The sequence below is a fragment of the Octopus bimaculoides genome, chromosome 6 (assembly GCF_046866305.1).
Source record: "Octopus bimaculoides isolate indiv1 chromosome 6, ASM4686630v1, whole genome shotgun sequence".
NCBI classification, from domain to species: Eukaryota; Metazoa; Mollusca; class Cephalopoda; order Octopoda; family Octopodidae; genus Octopus; species Octopus bimaculoides.
In genome coordinates, this window is record NC_142933.1 from 75,365,759 (window position 1) to 75,386,856 (window position 21,098).

The 21,098-nt window shown below is 36.0% G+C and overlaps 1 protein-coding gene across 2 annotated transcripts in view; it reads right to left on the bottom strand.

Annotated features, from left to right (window-relative positions):
• LOC106880062 (uncharacterized) overlaps positions 1 to 18,975 on the bottom strand; it is a 32,640-nt gene extending 13,665 nt beyond the window's left edge. For both annotated transcript variants that reach the window (XM_014929868.3, XM_014929867.3), the window contains exons 1-5: positions 18,786 to 18,975; positions 11,848 to 11,914; positions 8,922 to 9,039; positions 5,302 to 6,770; positions 1,881 to 2,076 (exon numbers count right to left, since the gene is read on the bottom strand). In XM_014929868.3, the coding sequence (XP_014785354.1) occupies positions 1,881 to 2,076; positions 5,302 to 6,770; positions 8,922 to 9,039; positions 11,848 to 11,914; positions 18,786 to 18,832 (1,897 nt within the window). In that variant the 5' untranslated portion in view covers positions 18,833 to 18,975. The remainder of the gene's footprint in view (positions 1 to 1,880; positions 2,077 to 5,301; positions 6,771 to 8,921; positions 9,040 to 11,847; positions 11,915 to 18,785) is intronic.
• Between the last annotated feature and the right edge of the window lie 2,123 nt (positions 18,976 to 21,098).

A 21,098-nucleotide genomic window follows, 5' to 3' on the forward strand; every position in this document is an offset into this window, starting at 1 on the left:
TACTATATCTTTCAAAATAATACTAAATAAATTAATGCTATTCAATCTGCCAGCGGTAAAAACCTTGCCAAAACTGATCTCTGTGCTTGTGTCACATAAAAAGCACTTAGTCCACTCTGGTGGTTGGTGTTAAGAAGGGCATCCAGCCATAAAAACCCTACCAAAACAGACACAGAAGTCTAATGCAAGCCCTGCCTGGCCAGCTCCTGTCAAACAGTCCAAACCATGCCAGCATGGAAAGTGGACGTTACACAATGACGATGAAGAATCTGCAGCTCAATCACTCAAAAATAAAGAAACTAAGAATTACTAATTTCTAACATAAGCAAAGAACCTTGGATATATAACTGTTGCTGTTTAGCTTCAGACTAGTAATGACAGAGTGGAGGCGCAATGGCGCAATGGTTAGGGCAGCGGACTCGCGGTTTCGATTCCCAGACCGGGCGTTGTGAGTGTTTATTGAGCGAAAACACCTTAAGCTCCACGAGGCTCCAGCAAGGGATGGTGGCGAACCCTGCTGTACTCTTTCACCACAACTTTCTCTCACTCTTACTTCCTGTTTCTGTTGTGCCTGTAATTCAAAGAGTCAGCCTTGTCACACTGTGTCATGCTGAATATCCCCAAGAACTACGTTAAGGGTACACGTGTCTGTCGAGAGCTCGGCCACTTGCACGTTAATTTCACGAGCAGGCTGTTCCATTGATCGGATCAACCGGAACCCTTGACGCCGTAAGCAACGGAGTGCCAAAAACAACAACAACAGTAATGACAGAGCACACTTATGATTCAAAATGCTTCAAACTTGACTATTTTATCTTTACCAAGCATAATATATCTTGAACTTTGTCTTAGGTATGACCCAGGGCACACGAGGTGCTTCAGTGCTTTAACTGGTCATCTAAGAGAAGGTAACTCCATACAACTCCTGCATCTTGTTGCACCAATACAAGTTTGAAGGACGAGTGGGACTGATTCTGCACAAACCATGCCTACTATAATACTATTCATCATGTAGGTTGTTCAGCAAACCAAGACATCAACACCATCACACTTTCTTCATAAGTCCAGTGGCGATGGGGACAGATAAAGGATGTTACTGGATCCCTTCAGCTTCAAACCTGCATACAAGCAGCCACAGGATTATAAACTAAGAACACTGCGCAGCTGGGTTTTGTTGAACTATCATTCATTGAAGCAACATGAGAATTCATATCTTGAATTAGGTTATCCAATGAATCCTCCTTCCTTTTTTTTTTAAGATGATTGGCTGTCATATGAAGATTTGGATGTTTATTTCTAGCAGGCTGAGTGACAATGTTAAGGGCTCCCTTACTGGATTATCAGTAGGTTTATTTCAGAGGAGTAACATGAAAGTGAGCAGAACCTGCTTTTCTCAGCATCATGAACAACATAAGTAAATTGTGAGTCTCATACATGTCCCTTCCATACTCTCTTTCAGCATCCACTCTGTTACTTTCTCCACTACCACGCTTTCACAATAAATCTGTTCCTCTCATTGTACTTCACCCTCTCTCATCATCTTGCCTAAAATCAACTCTCTCTCTCACTCTCTCTCTCTCTCCTCCATTTTAGTTTTGGTCATGGAGGCTATTTAGTCTTGCCAGCTACAAGGCAGCTTCAGTAGTGGTGGGACATGGAAAAGAGGAATCCAGTGCATTCTGCATTCTGCAAAGTGCTAGCTATGGAATTCATGCCAAAACTGAGACAATAGAATACAAGGTCTTCAGATTTATCAGATCCTGTCTGACCAGCCAACAACCCAGGTCAGCATGAAAGGCAGATCTAAGATTATGATGAAGATGAGATGAAAATGAATTGAGTCATTAGAAAAATAAGTGACAATTTAAAGCAATACTTACTAAGAGAGATATTGTTATCACTATCCCCAGGAAACATTATATACTGCAAACACTTATTAGCCTCATTCAGTTTTTGGTCACTGTCATTCAGTTTCGAGTCATCCTCATTTTCAGAGCAACTAGTAATGTGGCTAATGTGAAGAGATGATAATTCAGAAATACCATAACTAAATTGTTTTTCTGCATCTTTCTGATCCTGAAAAAAAAAAATTACTACTTTTAGTAATTTTTTAAAAAATTTATTTTTTTTACTTTAACCCTTTAGCATCTAGATTATTTTGTCAAGTGTAATGCTTATTTATTCATGTTGTTTTAAATTAATCATGTATTATCTTGTAGTTTTGAGATTTCAGTGATGTGATTGTTTATTTTTAGCATGGCATTGTAGGATAGGTGTAAGAGGCTGGATCCAGTCAGTTTGAATGTAAAACAGGTAGAATATTTTGGGCTGGATATGGCCAGTTTAAATGCTAAAGAGTTAATATTTAACATTATGATGGTGACGTGGCAAACTCATTAGCATGTCAGACTAAATGATTAATAGCATTTGTTAGGGATCTTTAGATTCTGAGTTCAAATTCTACTGAGGTCAACTTTACCTTTCATCTTTTTGGGATCAATAGAATAAGTACTAGTTGAGCTGGTAAGCAACTTACCCACTCCACTAAAAATTGCTGGCTTTGTGCTAAAATTTGAAACCATTATTATTATTATTATTATTATTATTATTATTTGCATGTTGGGCAAAGTGCTTAGCAGCATTTCATCCATCTTCACATTCTGAGTTCAAATTTCACCAAGGTTGACTTTGCCTTTTATCCTTTCAGGGTTGATAAAATGAGTGCCAGTTGTGTACTGGGGTCAATAAAATAATTTACCAATTGAGTCAGTGGAGTACTGAGATCAATATAAATCAACTCTCTCACTTGTGCGTATAGCAGAAAGGATTATTATTATTATTATTATTATTAAGATGGCAAGCCGGCAAAGTCATTAGCATGCTGGGCAAACTGCTTCGCAGCATTTCGGCCATCTTCACATTCTCAGTTCAAATTTCACCAAGGTCAACTCTTGCTTTTCACCCTTTCAGAGTTGATAAAAATAAGAACCAGTTGAGTACTGGATCAATGTAATTGACTTTCCTCCTTTCCCAAACTGTGAACAAAAGTGTTCCAATTCTAACAATCCCTGTCATTTTTGTATATTAGGATTACACTGCCCAATGTTACCTTCTTTTTTTAAAACAGAAAAGTGATTTGAAGGAATCTGGTTGCTATTTCTAAGAGCCAGGCAAAATGCTTAGCAGAGTTTTATCTGTATTTATGTTCTGAGTTCAAATTTCACCAAGGTGAACTTTGCCTTTCATTCTTTTGGGGTCAATTAAAGAAGTACCAGTTGAGCATGAGGGGTTGATGTAATCGACTTCCCTACTTCCTCTAAATTGCTGGTTTTGTTCCAAATTTGTAACCAACACTTCATTCCTTGAGATACCACCTGGACACCTCATCACCATTACCAATTTTTGTAGCCAGTACTGATTCATTCTCACCTAAATGTGAGTAGCCATGTAGCTCCTCTACAAGAACCTGCTCTGTTCTACCCACTTCTCTCATACCTTAACCCTAACTCTAGCATAAAACCCTATTCCTCAGGTGTCATAGTCTTACAAGCTGCATGATGACCTTACTAGTGCCAATGAAACAAGAAAAGCAGTCAGTACCCACTGTAAAGTGGTTGGCATAAGCAAATGCATCCATTTATAGCAATCATGTCAAAACAAATACTGGATCATGATGCAGTCCTTGGACCCATGGGATACTGTGAAACTGTCCATCCATGCCAGCATAGAACATCATCATCATCATCATTTAACATCCGTTGTCCAAGCTGGCATAGGTTGGACAGTTTGACCAGGCTGGCACACTGGAAGGCTCACACCACACTCCAGTCTGATTTGGCATGGTTTTCTACGGCAGGATATGGACATGAAATGATAATGATGATGATTTATGGCAAAGCTCATGACTAATGACACATTCTTCTTTTAACATTAGAGATGGCAGAAGACAGCAAACTGGCAGAATCATTTGCACACTGAGCAAAATGCTTAGCAGCATTTCATCTGTCTTTATGTTCTGAGTTCAAATTCCACTGGGGTCAACTTCGCTTTTCATCCTTTCGGGGTTGATAAAATAAATACTAGTTGATCACTGGGGGATGATGTGATTGACTAGCACCCTCCCCCAAACTTGCTGGCCTTGTGCCAACATTAGAGATGGCAGTCATAAGTCACAGAATAAGTGTTGAATATCTTAGTGTAGAGTAGATGGCTTCTAAAGGTATAAACCTTATATTCTCTTAACTATACACTATATGCTTCATACAAACATTATGTTCTCTTAACTATCATATATATTTGAGTAATAGTCGATCTCATGTAAAAGTCAACCCCCTATTTTTGCCGAAAAAACTGAGAATTTTTCATAGACCCTGTATAAAAGTCGACCATAGTATTTCACAAACAACAGGACAACATTTGTGGGTCAAGGTACCGTATTATCCTGTACATAGAAATAACATTGTTACAAAATTGTGTGGCTACTTTACTGTAGCCTGCTCTATAGGTGGAATGATTGGTGCTAATAGTAAAACACCATTTAATAGTGAGTACTACACATCTGTTGATGGGTGCTACATCATCAATACTAAAATGTATGCACAGGATATGCTGCAAGCCTGCATACATCTTCAAGCACAATAAACACATGCATCATACACTCGTTTACATGGTGAGAAATGTATTTCACAGACAGCACTATTGGCAAACACTGGCAAATGCCACTGTCTCAATTCATACAAAAGCATGACTTTGGTAACCCTAAAAACATTCAATTAATCGCTAAAACTTTATATTTTACTAGGACATGTGTTTTGATGCATAGAATTGGTAATATTACTGTAATTCATTATGTTTTTGTTTTTATTCACTTAGAGGTCAGTTGGGCTTCTGCTGCTGATATAGTACCTTGGATTCTAGCTTGAATTTCAGCCCCTCAAAAGTAGTATCCATGTAATAGTAAACCCCATAAATTTGACCTTAAAAAATAGTCTAAAAAATTCAACTTTTACATGAGTATATACAGTATATACTATGTGCTTCATATAAACCTTATGTTCTCTTAACTATATACTATACACTTCATATAAATCTTATGTTCTCTTAACTATATACTATATGTTCTGTATAAATTTTATGTTCCCTTAAATATATACTATATGCTTTGTATAGACTTTATTTTTTCTTAACTATAAAACAAGGTTTTCCTTATACAACAGCTAGTAAAAAATATAACTAAATAGAACAGATAGAAAAATACTAAAAGAGACAGAGTAGATAACAATAAGTGAATATGTTACTAACCATTTGTTCATGTAGTTCATGTGTGATACCAGTAGCAATAGATTCAAATGTTTTATCAGTCCTATTTGATATCTGCTGTTTATTTTGAGTACTGAGATACGACAAAATATTAGCATATTTCTCAGCATTCAGTTTACTACTGGAATGATCTTTTGATTGATTAGATTTCTGCAGGGAACTGGAAGAAATCTTATTTTTAGAATAAGTTTTTTTCTTGCCAGATGCAGAGCTTTCTGCAGATCTTCCCGTAGGCTTCTTTTTGGGGATATTAGAAACGTTTTTTCCCTTGACTATCTTCTCCACTTCTTCGTCACTACTCAAATTAAATACTGTAAGGGATGATCTGCGTAATAAATTTTTCTTTGAGTTTTTACTTACAGACTCTCTTGAAGCATGACTAACAGAAAATTTGCTAAGCTGACTTGATTTACTGCCTTTGATATTATGGTTAGAAGACTTTGGATTTTCATGAAAAGAGTTTGGTTTAGAAACATTTTGTGCTTTAGAAACATTAGCTTTCTTCTGATTAGTTGAGTGTTCAGAGCCTTTAGATAAACTTTTCTTTTTACTTGGAGATTGTTTAGTACGGGTAACATTTGGTGAAGACAAATCATCTTTTGGTAGGCTATGACTTCTTTGACCAAGTCTCGAACCAGATTGTTGTTTGGGTTTAGCACCCGAATTATTACGAGATGGAGTAATATCACTTTTCTGTCTTTTGCTATTAGCTTTACTGGATTTTGTTTTGTTAGTGCTTCCAGAGTAATTATTAGAAGATTGGGAAGAACATGCAGCTTCTATAGATTGTTTTCTGGATTTGGGAGGATTAGATAAGTAATCTTCAGAACTTTTCAATTTTTGTAATTTTCTTTTAATACTGCCTCTCTCACTTACAGTATCTCGTACTGAAGTTTGTTTTTTATTGGTATCCTGATCAGAAACAGGTAAATCAGTATTAGGTTCAGTTTGGATTAAAGATTTACTCTTTCTTCTTGAAGGTTCAGAAAGAACTGAAGGGGAACTGCGAGTATTTCTAGAACTTGTTGACTGAATCTTTGCCTGCTGACTTTTTGAAGCTCTGATTATCTGATCCCAGACATTTGATTTCTCTTTTTTAGACAATTGCTTTGAATTATTCTCTTTATGGAGTGATTTATTGCTGTGATGACTGATGTTAGTCTCTTGATACGACTTTACAACTCTATTCTTAGATCTATTTTTCTTTTTGATAACTTCCTTCCCAGAATTCTGTAAACGACGAATGCTAGCAACAGAGGTGGTTTTATTTTGTTTCCATTTTGTCAGCAATGGTACTTTTATTTTTGCATTGCTTTTGGTAATGTTTTGCTTTGGTGTAGCTATTGGTGCAAAATGCGATTCTTCAATGCGTTTTAAATTCTTTGCTGTTCTTACTGACACAGGCTCAATACAAGAAATCTCCAGGTATTTTTTCTGCGCTTTTGATTTATCTTAAAAATAAAAATAAAATTTAAAATAAGCATGTGAAAAATAAAGAAGTAAATAGTTTAAAATCAAAAATAGTATTTTTAAATATTTGTAAAACATTTTCAAATAATTTAATATACTAAAATGTTTCATATTAAATTGATTAAAACAATTGACAAGTCTACAAGCAGTACAGGATAACTTGCAAGATTGTAGAAATGATTTTTCTTTTTTTCTAACATAAATATATGGAAGACCATATCTAACAAAGACAAAAACAACCCTGAAGATTTGAACATAACTGTCATTTTTTTATCCATGCTGACTTGAGTTGGATGGGTCTTAGACGATCTCAACAAAGTCTGGGCACATTTTATCATGCCACCAGCATTGGATAGGTTAGCTGAGGCAGGATTAGAAAGTTCCTTCTAACTGCTTTTGTTTTGTTTTATTTCTTTTTAATACAGAATTACTGCTCTCCTAGATGTGCTTCTTGCACTGTAGTTTGTGGGGTCCACATCTCTACCATTCAGTAAACATCAAATTATTATTATTATTATTATTATTATCATCATCATCATCATCATTATTATTATTCAGACTTCCCTAGTACTTAACTGGTACATATTATCAACTTCAGAAGAAAGAAAAAGAGGCTAAAGTCAATTGCAAAATGTAAAGAAGAGTCACTAAATACCTCAAGAAATTTTGTCCACCATTTTACCAATTCTGTCACCCATGATAATAATGAACTCTACTAATATTTACAAGAATAATTTTTCTATTTTAATTGAGATTCCAACAAGAATTATATATTAATCTTAAAAGTTGAACCATAGGTTAAGAAGCTTGCTTCCTAACAAATGGACTTGGTTTCAGTCCCACTACGTCTTTTACAATAGCTCCAAGCCAATCAGTCTTGCAAGTGGATTTGGTACGTGGAAACTGAAAAAAGCTTGTCATGTGTATGTGTGAACACCCTTGTTCTGATATCACATCAAGGTTGTAAATGAGCATCACCATCATACAAAAGAGGGTGTTCATTTCCAGTCTTCAATGAAAAACATGTCTGGCCATGGGAGAATATTACCTTGCTTGGAGACAGGTGAAGTTTGGTGACATGAAACAGTGGACATTAAATGATGATAATTATGATGATGGAAAAAAGCAAAATAAAATATGGCGTAATTTTAGGTCAGCCCAAACAGACCTGAGGTATCCACCCATAACTTTCATATTTTTTTAGATGTATCTAGAACTACATTATCTAATAGAATCATTCCTTATTTAAGACTGAAGGGTATGATATGAAGGAAATTTGGCTGTTATTTCAGGTACACAAAGCAACCACAGAGAAATGCTCTTATTTACTCCAAAGGATGTAATGTGCATAAATATACAGCATATCTGTGTGCCTTTCTATAGAAGAGAAGCTAGTTAACAATAGAATGATAGATTTGAAGATTTGGCTGGTCTTTCTAACAGGTTAACCACTCCAGAGAGGCTCTTTAATGAATTACAATGCAATGTATGTTTATTGCATGTTTGTGGGCATATCTTTAGAATAGAATGATAAATTATTTTCTTGATACAAGTATCTTAACAGTAGCATTTCATATCTTCAGAAACACATGCATGAACACATGTATGCACACTGGTGCCTGCATGGCAATATAATCAAATCATGAACCAAGAAATCAGTATCTATGTAATCACACAACCTGCGAGAGACAGCAACTGTAGACCCTTGTATCAAACACTACCCTCATAAAAAGGAAAAAAAGACTAGATTGGTTATTGTAGTTAAGAGAGTTATAGTTGGAACACCTTTAATAATAGGTCTGTTCAAGCAAGACTGACTGGGGCTTAGCAATAATCAACAATTAACCCTTTAGCATTCATATTATTCTATCAAATGTAATGTTTTTTCATTCAAATATTTTTTAATTAATCATGCATTATCTCATAGCTTTGAAGTTTTGATTATGTGATTGTATATTTTTAGAATGGCATTGAAAGGTAGGTGTGATAGGCTGGATCTAGCTAGTTAGAACCTAAAACAGGAAGCATATTTAGACTGGAGATGGCGAGTTTAAATTTCTTTGATTTCACATGCAAAAAAAAAAAAAAATTCCAAGAAAAAAAAGAGCAACATATCAAAATAAAATATTTACCTTTACCGTAAGGCGTATCTCTTGGGCTAGAAGCCCAAATTGGAGGTGGTAAGTCAAAAACATTCTCATTAGATTTCTGTGCAGAGTTCTCTGCTTTTGGATCATCTTGTGTTTTTCTCTGAAAAAGTAAAAATGAAGAGAGATGAAAATATAAACTAAAAATTATATATGAGGTGCATTGAATACAAAGATAAGGTGTATCTTTGTTCATTTAACACCTGTTTTTTGTTGTTGTTTTTTTTGTTTTTATTTATTTATTATTTTTCTTTGTAAGCAAGGGTTAAAATGGAGTTGTATTTAAGGCAAGATTTTAGGCCTGATCCTCTCCTTGTCACCAACCCTTACCTATTTTTCAAAAGATTCTATATGTTTTCAAAAGCACACAGCAACTACTCAAAATTTCAACAAAGAATGTCAACAGCGCCACTTCAATCAAATGGTGAGAAGCATGAAATATATAAATAAACACAAATTTGTACACACACACAACCATTCACACATATGCATCATTATTATCATTTTAATGCCTATTTTTCTATGCTTGTAAGGATCATGTACCTCTACAGACACAAGCAGCACAAGGGCCACATGTTTCCATAGAAGAGTGCAAAGAAATTACACCACTTGTATGAGCTGCTAGAATAAGAATAGCCTGGGCAAAGTTTAGAGAGCTCTTACCCCTGCTGGCGACAAAGGGACTCTCACTCAGAGTAAAAGGCAGACTGTATGACGCATGCGTACGAACAACCATGCTACATGGCAGTGAAACATGGGCTGTAACTGCTGAGGACATACGTAAGTTCGCAAGGAATGAAGCCAGTATGCTCCGTTGGATGTGTAATGTCAATGTGAATACCCGTCAGAGTGTAAGTATCTTGAGAGAAAAGCTGAACATTAGAAGCATCAGTTGTGGCGTGCAAGAGAGACGATTGCGCTGGTATGGACATGTGGTGAGAATGGATGAGGATAGCTGCGTGAAAAAGTGCCACACCCTAACAGTTGAGGGAACCCGTGGAAGAGGTAGGCCCAGGAAGACCTGGGCTGAGGTGATGAGGCAAGACCTTCGTACATTGGGCCTCACCGAGGCGATGACTACTGACCGAGACCTTTGGAAATGTGCTGTGCGTGAGAAGACCCGGCAAGCCAAGTAAGATCGTTGCCAGTGCCCCTGGACTGGTTCTTGTGCGGGTGGCACATGAGATGCACCATTTTGAGCGTGGCCATTGCCAGTACCGCCTGACTGGCTCCTGTAGGATTTTCGAGCGAGATCGTTGCCAGTGCCCCTGGACTGGCTTGTGCGGGTGGCACATAAAAGACACCATTTCGAGCGTGGCCGTTTTCGTGCGGGTGACACGTAAAAGCACCCACTACACTCTCTGAGTGGTTGGCGTTAGGAAGGGCATCCAGCTGTAGAAACTCTGCCAAATCAGACTGGAGCCTGGTGTTGCCATCCGGTTTCACCAGTCCTCAGTCAAATCGTCCAACCCATGCTAGCATGGAAAGCGGACGTTAAACGATGATGATGATGATGATGATGATGATGGTGACATTCGTTGACAATTTTTGTGCAATTTCAGGACAAAAAGACACAAACACACACAACACATCTCTATATCTTTTACTTGTATCATGCGGTCATGCCAGGGCACCACCTTGAAGAATTCTTAGTCGAATGAATCAACCCCAGTACTTATAAATGTGTATATATATATATTATCCTGGTACTTATTCTACCGGCCCCTTTTGCTGAACTGCTAAGTTACGGGGATATAAACAACCAACACCAGTTGTCAAACAATGGTGGGGGACAAACACAGACACACAAACACATATGAAAGACTTCTTTCAATTTCCCTCTACCAAATCCACTCACAAGGCTTTGGTTGGCCCAAGGCCCTAGCAGAAGACACTTGCCCAAGGTGCCACACAGTGGGACTGAACCTGGAACCATTTGGTTGGGAAGCAAACTTATTACCACACAGCCATGCTTGTACCTACATATATGTGTATGTGCTTGAGTGTGTATGTGTGTGTGTTTACATACAACAGTCTTCTTTCCATGCACTCACTATGCTTTGGTTGGTCCAGAGCTATAGCAGCAGACACTTGCCTAAGGTACCATGCAGCACGACAGAATCGGAAGTCATGTGATTGGGTTGCAAAATGAACTTCTCAACTACACAGCCACTCGTGCTGTTGCTATTCAATCTGTTTACCAACAACCATCACTTTGTTATTTATCACTCTCACTCACTTCTTAGTTACTCTCTCTTTTATCACCCTCTCCCTCCTATTTCCATGCTTTTCTCTATTTCTCTCTCTCCAATCTCACTTTTGTTCTGGTCTTCTTCCATCACTCACTCAACTATGTTGTTTTTATTCTATCTCCTTACAACAAGCTTCACAGCATATCTCTCTCTCTCACACACACTCTCTCTCTCTCTCTCTCTCTTCTAGCAGCCCCTTGCTCTGGCTCCCTTCCTGCCCTATAGTGAGGGAAGGCAAAAAAGGAAAGAATGAATGCAGACAACAGAGAAAAGAGAGGATTCTCTGTCTTTTCAGATTGCCAAAAGTAAGATAACCTGTTTGGTGCCAGGAAATGAATGAACAGAGATGACATAGATACAGAGATCTCTGACTTTGTTGGACACAAGACAGACTAAGTGGAATGTTATGATAATAAAATGCACTCGATATACTATGTAAAAATGATTAGCAACAGGGAGGGTAGCCAGTTGTAGAAACCATGTCAAAAATGTGATGTGGGAGTCAAACATGATCTCAAACTCATCTAGAAGAGTAGTAATTCCAAATAAGATTTAACTCATGGCAACATACACAAATGGACATAAAAGATGATGATGATGATGATGATAGGTTGTCACGGTTGAAATAACTAATAAAAAATATAGAATATTTCACAAACCTTATCCAGAGATGTTTTCTTGGTAGGGGAAGTAAACTTAAATTCTCTTTTAGCAACCGGCCGTTTTCTGTAATAAGATAAATGTTAAAGAAATAAAACTTTAGAAATTTGATGATAGTCTTACACCAGTTACAGTGCTAGATAAGAGCTGCCCAGTTGTAAGAGTGGGCGATTTTTCTACAAGCATTGTAAGAGGAAGAATGTTTTGCCATAGATAGCAGTGACCAGTCAACTGACTTCTATAAGGGTCATTGTGAAGTGTTTGCATAGGTGCCATCTATCGTTGTAGTAAAGGGATCCATCTAAGAACTTAATCAGTGTGAAATGTAAATGACCAGCAGAGAACAGATGCAATTCTATATTTATACAATAAGTTCATTAGGGTTGGTACCTCAATAAAACACCATAACCTTTCTTTTCTTTTCTTTTTTTTTTTTTGTTAAACGGAATAGTTGATACATAACATGATTAGTTGATACATAACATGATTTAAAACCACTTTATGACTTTTGGGAGCCTTAGAGTTTCCATTGTTACAATATTAAGAATAGGCAGTTTAAGAATAACATTGTCTTTTTATAAACACTGCTCCAATGACCCCTTGCCTTGAGAGACAGCTTTATAAGTTAGCACAAAATCTAAAGGGTTTTTCTCTTCAGTTCAGGATTTGGTCCCTTTCCTAGTAAGTATAAGATTTCAAGATGCCCATCTGAAGTCATTGATGTCTAGCTGGGCTACTCACTGGATCAATGAGTACACTGGTTAGCCACAACTCACGAGTTTGTATCCTTATCAAATTGTCTGGTTTAACAGTCAACTTTACATTATTTACTTCCTAACAGCCCAAAACCTTTGATACATAGAACTGGTCACAGATTTACCAGTTCTCTGCAACCAATCTTCAGTGTCTAACTGTTGCTACACACATTTGAGCAAAAAAAAAAACACTAGCCATTTGGCAGATTAGTAAAACTCATTTACCAATATGCTAAAACTACTCATAGATGTGCTATTTCTTTCCTCTACTTCTCCTACACTTGCTATAATAATAGATTATGCACTTTTGAACTAGTATGCTACAGACCATCACTGATCCAGATACCTAATGTCCCTATCTTTCCTCCTCCCATCATTTATGCTATGTATCACCAAATACCTAGTACACTTCACACAAATCCTTCTCTGCAGGCATCAACTTATAATAGAAGGTCAAGTTGAACATCAACCGTATCTAGTATCTTAATAGATCCTTACTCCTTCACTTTCAGATCCTTGACTTGCCATCCATGCAATAAGTGCAAAAGATTGTTTTAACTGGTACATCACACATATTGAGAAGAATATTGTTGCTGTGAGAATGATTACAACCCATGTCATTTTTTTCTTTCACATAACTTTGTAAATAACAATCTGGTGTGCTTATTCTAATGGCCTATCAATGTATACAGTGATTTTCTTTGCCCTAGGTCTCTGGAAGACAGTCAGCAAAAAAATAGAAACAAAACTGAAAGAAGAAAAAACATAATAATAATAATAAAGAATAAAAAGTTTAGCAGAGACTCCAGCTAAGAAGATCTGAAGAAGGAATTGTAATTCCGAAATATCATCGGACTATAAATAACCAAATTACAACAGGTATATAGTCCCGTTTTTGTTTTTTGTTGTTTTTTTTTGTTCTTTAGTGCATTGTTGTACCATTCTAAACTTTTTATTCTTTACAAACAATACACAATGCTTCAAGCGAACTACAATACTCTCTTAATAATAATAATCTTTTCTACTATATGCACAAGGCCTGAAATTTTGGGGGAGAGGCTAGTCGATTACATCAACCCCAGTACTCAACTGATATTTATTTTATCGACCCTGAAAGGATGAAGGCAAAGTCAACCATGGCAGAATTTGAACTCAGAATGTAAGGACAGATGAAATACTGCTAAGCATGTTACCTGGCATACTAACAATTCTACCAGCTCACAACCTCAATAATAATAATAATAATAATAATCCTTTCTACAGTAGGCACAAGGCCTGAAATTTTGGGGCAGGATGCTAGTTAATTACATCAACCCCAGAGCTCAACTGGTACCTATTTTATTGACTTTTAAAGGATAAAAGGCAAAGTTGATCTTGGTGATATTTGAATTCATAACACAGAGCTGCAATTTTATAATGGTTTCAAATTTTGGGACAAGACCAGCAATTTTAGAGAAGGAGGTTAATCAATTACATCACCCCCACCCTCCACCCCACCCCTAGTACATGACTGGTACTTTATTATATTCCCAAAAGGATAAAAGCAAAGTTGACATCTGTGGAATTTTGAACTCAGAAAATAAAGAGCAAGAATAAACACCACAAGGCATTTTGCATGATGTTCTAACCCAGTGGCTCCCAACCCTTTTATTTAAATGAGTTTTCCCACTGACCCCTTTTAATATGCTTATCCTTATGTGTATATATATATATATATATATATATATATATATATATATATGAAATTTTGAATTTAGTTCACAGACCACCAAGGCTCTGTGGACCCCACATTGGGAACCATTGTTCCAACCAATCCATAATACAGGTCAAGCAAAATTTTACCAACAGAATATTGCAAACCCATATGAAACCCTAAGAATTTCATAGCTTACTACATGAACAATAAACTTATACATATCCTGAATAAAAGACAGGAATTAACGGTAAGATGTAAGCATTTTTTTAATGTCATAATCCAATAGATATTCAAGTGACGAATTATATAGTTTCAGTTTCAAGTATAACTACACAATTATGCCCCCACTCTGAATTTGTTTCCTCATAACTTTCTGAAAAATTTTAATATTTTTTAATAAAATTTTCTACAAAAACCTTTCAGGGGGAGTAGATTAAAATTACATTGGAAATTGTTGTGAAAATTTTTGTTGAAGTGGAGTGAGAGTGGTTTTGAATAATTCACACACCTCTTTGTTTCCTCATAATTTTCTGGGAATAAGTATTTTCTAATGGGATTTTCTACAAATGGCTTTTAGATGGTGTAGATTATGATTATATTGAAATTTGTTGTGAAAAAAATGGCAAGGGGGGATGGGATATCGGACGTACCTCGACTTTTGTTTCCTCATACGTTTTGATAGATTGCAATTATAATGAAAAAAAAAATTTTCCAGAAAAACCGGCATAACTTGAAAACAAAAAAATAATTAAATCTCACACCTTTCCTTCTGAAAATATTTTCAAATCTTTTTTTTTTTTTTTTTTACTGAAATTGGGAGTGCAAAAAAAAAATCAAAACTTTTCGCAAAATTTTTTTTTGTAAAAAGCTTCTTCCCATCATTTTGTAGACAGTAGTAAAAAAGAAATGGAAACACCCATCCCATCGTTAAAAGAGAGAAGATCCAACTTAGTGGGCGTCCTGATTGGAAACTCCGCAAAAAATTATCAGCGATGAATTTGTTGGTGTGGGTGTTTGATAATGTTACAGGCCTGGAAAATTTCATAATGTTAAAAAAAAAATATTCATTTACCGAGTTCCAGAGGGGAAAGGATGAAATAGTCTTCAAAAGTACATTGTTTTCAATATTTATAACCTACAGCATCAAAACATGAGAAAACAAAGTCGAACAGTATGAATTATCCGAAACTCCTTTCGCCCCGACCTCTTCAAAACAGTTTTTGCAACAATTTCCGATATAACCATAATCTATACCATCTGAAATGTATTTGAAGACAATTTTACCAAAAAGATATCCATTTTCAGAAACAAAGTTGACGGGGCACACTTGTGTAGTTATGTTCAGTTTCGAAAACCAACAGGTTGTCGATATAGTACCTAAAGAGTGACTCAAATAATACTGCACGATTCGTATAGCTATTCCATTTGTTGTTAATCCCGTGCAACCTCGAAATTTTGAACTTTTTACGCAATTTTTTTTTCCTGTTTTGCATGACGGAGATTCCGAATATGCAAGAAACCACGTTTTCAAAATGTTAAATTCAATAAGCATATAGATGTGTGTATAAAGAGATAGATATGAATGTTTTCCTGGAGTTATATAGGACCGCCACATTTCGTTGAAAAATATATTTTATGAATAAACGGGGATCTAGTTCAAAACGGGGGCACCAGTTTTCATTTATGTTTTATGTAGTGTTTTTGGTACAGAAAGACTTTCAAACTTCACATACTTATCTATTTTGTGTTACAGAACAGAAAAAAATTTTTGTATTCAAAGTTATTTCATGTAAAAAATTGTCTTATTTCGATAATTTCAACCAATCACTGACAAGTATTCAGCTGTTTACAGTTACTCCTTTACCAGTTTAAGCAGTGTAAAGCGTATTTAATCTCCATTACTTCTGACATTTTGCAGAGAGGCAACACACGTGTGTTTGTTTTCCTTTTAATATAATTTCGTTAACATCTGCCTGAACTGTATGTGTACAACATTTGCTTTTTTCATTTTCTTTCACGCGTGTTTATTTCGTTAACATCTGCCTGAACTGTATGAAAGGTTTATTAGCTACTGCCTAACCCTAACCCTACTGCCAATATGCTTCAGCCATTTTTTGACAAGGAAATAATAATTTTATCACCGCCAGAATCGTTTGTTTACGTAGTCAGCACTTACTGTATTCGGCTGAATGGACGTCAGTCATTGGTTGAAATTACAGAAATACGACAACTTTAACATGAAATAAGTTGGAATATAATAATTTTTCTTAAGAAGACTAAGAGAAAAAGATGTTTTATATGACACATTCTACCAGTGGCCGAAGTTTCAAAGTGTTTCGTTAAGAAAATACTGGCGCCCCCGTTTTGAATTAGATCCATAAACGGATAGGGATTAATAGATTGACAAATAAATAAATGGATGAAAAAGTTCAAAATTTTAAACTGGGGGAGGGGGTGAAATTTGAGCCCCTTATTAAACTTTATAACATTAATTATTAAGCATTAAAGTTTGTTTCTCATAAAATGGTGTATATTTAATTTACATTCAATTATTATTTACGATTATAAACGCAAATTCTTTTCACTTTAAGTTTTTGTCTATATTTAATTTCGATTTGCACATGTTCGTCAATTCGCTACAATCTCTTTTAAAGTAAACAAAATCAAAATTTTAAATTGGGTGGGGGTAAAACTAAAAAAAAATGGGGGGGGGGGGCATATTCGTAATCTCCGACATCTAAAACGTAGGAATCAAAAAAAAAAAAAAAATTTTAATGCATTTTTCAAGGGGAGGTGCGAAACTGCATTTAGTACCCGAAAAACATTCAATTCGTAAATATCTCATGATTTTTTTTTTTTTTAGGTGCAGGAGTGACTGTGTGGTAAGTAGCTTGCTTACCAACCACATGGTTCCGGGTTCAGCCCCATTGCGTGGCACGTTCGGCAAGTGTCTTCTACTATAGCCTCGGGCCGACCAAAGCCTTGTGAGTGGATTTAGTAGACGGAAACTGAAAGAAGCCCATCGTGTATATGTATATATATATATGCGTGTTTGTGTGTCTGTGTTTGTCCCCCACCCCATCGCTTGACAACCGATGCTGGTGTGTTTACGTCCCCATAACTTAGCGGTTCGGCAAAAGAGTCCGATAGAATAAGTACTAGGCTTCCAAAGAATAAGTCCTGGGGTCGATTTTCTCGACTAAAGGCGGTGCTCCAGCATGGCAGCAGTCAAATGACTGAAACAAGTAAAAGAGAGAGATAGTGTAAGATTATAATATGCGAGAATTCCGGACTTGATGATCGACACATAGATATTTCTAAACTAATACTGGAAGTCCAATTCATTTTGATTTTTAATTTAGACTTAAGGTCTAGGGAAGGATTTATCAGATACCATCGACCAACAATACTTGACTGGTACTTTATTTTATCGACCTCGAAAAGATGAAAAGTAAAGTTAATGAAGGGAAAGATTTCAACTCATCACATAAATGGACCGGAATAAATAACATAAAGAAGGTTTTTCCGACGCTATAACGATTCTGCCAACTCGTCACATTCGCATGCAGTAAATGAAATTTGATGATTTATTATAAGCAACACTGATTGAGGTTTCAATGGTTTCAAATTTTGGCACAAGGTCAACAATTTCGGAGTGAGGAGTAAGTCGATAACATCGTCCCCAATAATCAATTGATATTTATTTTATCGACCCCCAAAATGCTGAAAGGCAAAGTCGACCTCGACGGAATTTGAACTCGTAAACACGGACGAAATGCCACTAAGCATTTTGCCCGGAACGCTTACGATTCTGCCAGAACCAAAGATAATCCGAACCCTATAGAAATCGGTCTGAAGCACTGGAAATCTTGTTCGTATTATCATCGTATTATAAACATGGGTATCTTATTCGAATGTACAAGAAAAAGATAAGGAAGATTTAATGGAAATTAAAAATGTTTGCGTTAGTTTGTTATTAACAATAGTTTGTTATTACACCTATTACACTATTTATAGCCATCTTATTATTATTATTATTTCTATAACTATAGCATTTTCACTTATTCTTTTGGCCAGTCTTTGTCCTTACATGTTTTTGATTGATATTAGCCCTTCTGGCCAATAAAACGAATTAATTATTATTATTATTATTTCACATAATTACTAGAATTCAAAGAAAGTGTTCAACTAAATGAACAATAGTCAATTCAGTGATAATATATCAAAACATTTCTGGATCGCAGAAACAAATTTTAGGTACAATCACCTTCCTGTTTCGAATCGTTACCTGTATATTCGAAACATAGTTAAACCTTTAAGTACATTTAAGTATTAAGTAAATATCGTCATAATTAATATTCCTATAACATGATACACAGTTGAAAACAATACAACTGCCGTGAAATCTCTATACTTTTTATCTTTAATTTGAATTCCATTACATAAAATGAATACTTTAAAAAAAAAAAACTTCTCATAAACTTACGAAAACCGTGAGGATTTTGCAGAACGGTTTAATAAACGTCCACTCATGATTACTTTAATTGTTAAGCGTATCCAATATAGTGTTGGGGTTTCATATCTTTTTAAAAATAACCGCGATATTCCGTCAACAGAAAATAGGTCCGGTTCGAGAATAGGAAGAAGTTTCGTAAATTATCTCCCTTAGTTGTTGACATCCCTTTAAATAACACCTTCCTCAGCCAACCCTATATCCTCCACTAAACAGGTGTCCCCAACCACCGGGCTTTGGATCATTTGGTACCGGTTCGCACAGAAAGGATAAATCTTAAAATTTTATTTCTATTTTATTGGTTATCGCAGTATGCAGTATATGGGCATTATATATGTGACATGTGGAGGCACAATTGCCCAGTGGTTAAGGCAGCGGACTCGCGGTCGTAGGATCGTGGTTTCGATTCCCAGACCGGGCGTTGGGAGTGTTTATTGAGCGAAAACACCTAAAGCTCTACAAGGCTCCGGCAGGGGATGGTGACGAACCCTGCTGTACTCTTCCACCACAACATTCTCTCACTCTTACTTCCTGTTTCTGTTGTACCTGTAATTCAAAGGGTCAGCCTTGTCACACTGTGTCACGCTGAATCTCCCCGAGAACTACGTTAAGAGTACACGTGTCTGTGGAGTGCTCAGCCACTTGCACGTTAATTTCACGAGCAGGCTGTTCCATTGATCGGATCAACTGGAACCCTCGACGTCGTAAGCGACGGAGTGCCAACAACACACACATATGTGACATACCAAGACGTGTACCCCCCCCCTCACTACTGCCATCCGATTTTGTTTCCTCATAACTTCCAGCCAAATGGATATTTTTTAATGAAATTTTCTATATATCTGAATTTGTTGTGAAAAAGTTTTTCCAAGGGTTGGGAGAGGAGTTTCGGAAAATTCACATTTCCTTATAACTTTTTTTTTGCTGTTTCTTTCTTTACCCATATTTTTCGATAACATTTTGCAGAAATATATTTTCGAGAGTGTGGATTACATAGGATTGAAAAGAATAAGTGAAAATGCTATAGTTATAGAAATTAGTGGTAATGAAGTCTCGGCAGCAGATATAAAGAATGACACAAAATGCTTCTGAAAAAATGTTTTTCTAAATTTTACCAATATAAAGATTTGCTAGACTAAACCTTCCCGGGTTTGTGTCCCAGCGTAACTGCATGCTACTGACATGAAAAGGAAGGGAGACATTGTATAATGTAGACATGGAAATGTAATGCTAGAAAGAAATCACTGGAATGCCTTTTATAGAGTACCAGACCAAATATTTGGCAAGCTTTAGACCGGAATTGGCCTGGGTTTCTGGATTTTCAGTAGACAGCTTAAGAATAAACCTAAAATATAAAATAAACTATGAAAAGTAAAGAACCAAACTGCATTTAAGAAATTCGAATTAATACACTTAGAAAGCAGAGTCTGTTTGATATTTATTAATCCACTTGAAATTTTAAAAATATATCATATTGTACTATGTACACCGTATTATATTTCTAAGATAAAAATTAAATGAAGAAAAAGTTAAAACTTCAATTTTATTTAACAGATGCAGGTACAAATTTATACACTTTAAAGCAGAGCATGTTTAATTTTCAACAATCCACTTAAAAAAGGTAATGTATTAAATTATTTTAACACACCACATGCAAATTAACCAGCTTCAAAACAGGGCCTGTTTCCTCAATGCAGGGTACAGAATATTGCACAGTATTTCTGGAAGCCAAATAAGTGATTCAATACTGTATTAGGCCTGCTCAATCAGGACTGAACTGGAGTTAAAGAACAAAAGAAACCATCCATCACACAAATATTTCCATCACACAAGGATTTCCATGTGTTCGGTTACACATAACTTGCAATGTTTCATTCTATTGATGTACGGACCCAGACAGTGGAAGATTTTCCATGATATTGAGTATGGAATTCCATCTTCCTTCAGTTGCCAGAAGACTGATAGAGAGAGTTAAGAGCCATAACAGGAAGGCTATCATTATCTATGTAGACTTTAAAAAGGTTTTTGATTCGGTACATAGAGAAATGATGATGAAGATACTTAAAGCATATGATATTCCACCAAGAATTCTGAGAGCAATTAGTAAGCTGTATGAGAACACCAGAGCAAAAATGATCACTCTTGGTGGAGAGACAGAATACTTTGAAGTCAAAGCCGGAGTATTACAAGGCAATACGCTTGCACCTTATCTCTTCGCCATGAGCATATATATGTATATTTTATTAATAATTGGCAGAAATTACAGAGTGACTCAAAGACTAAGAG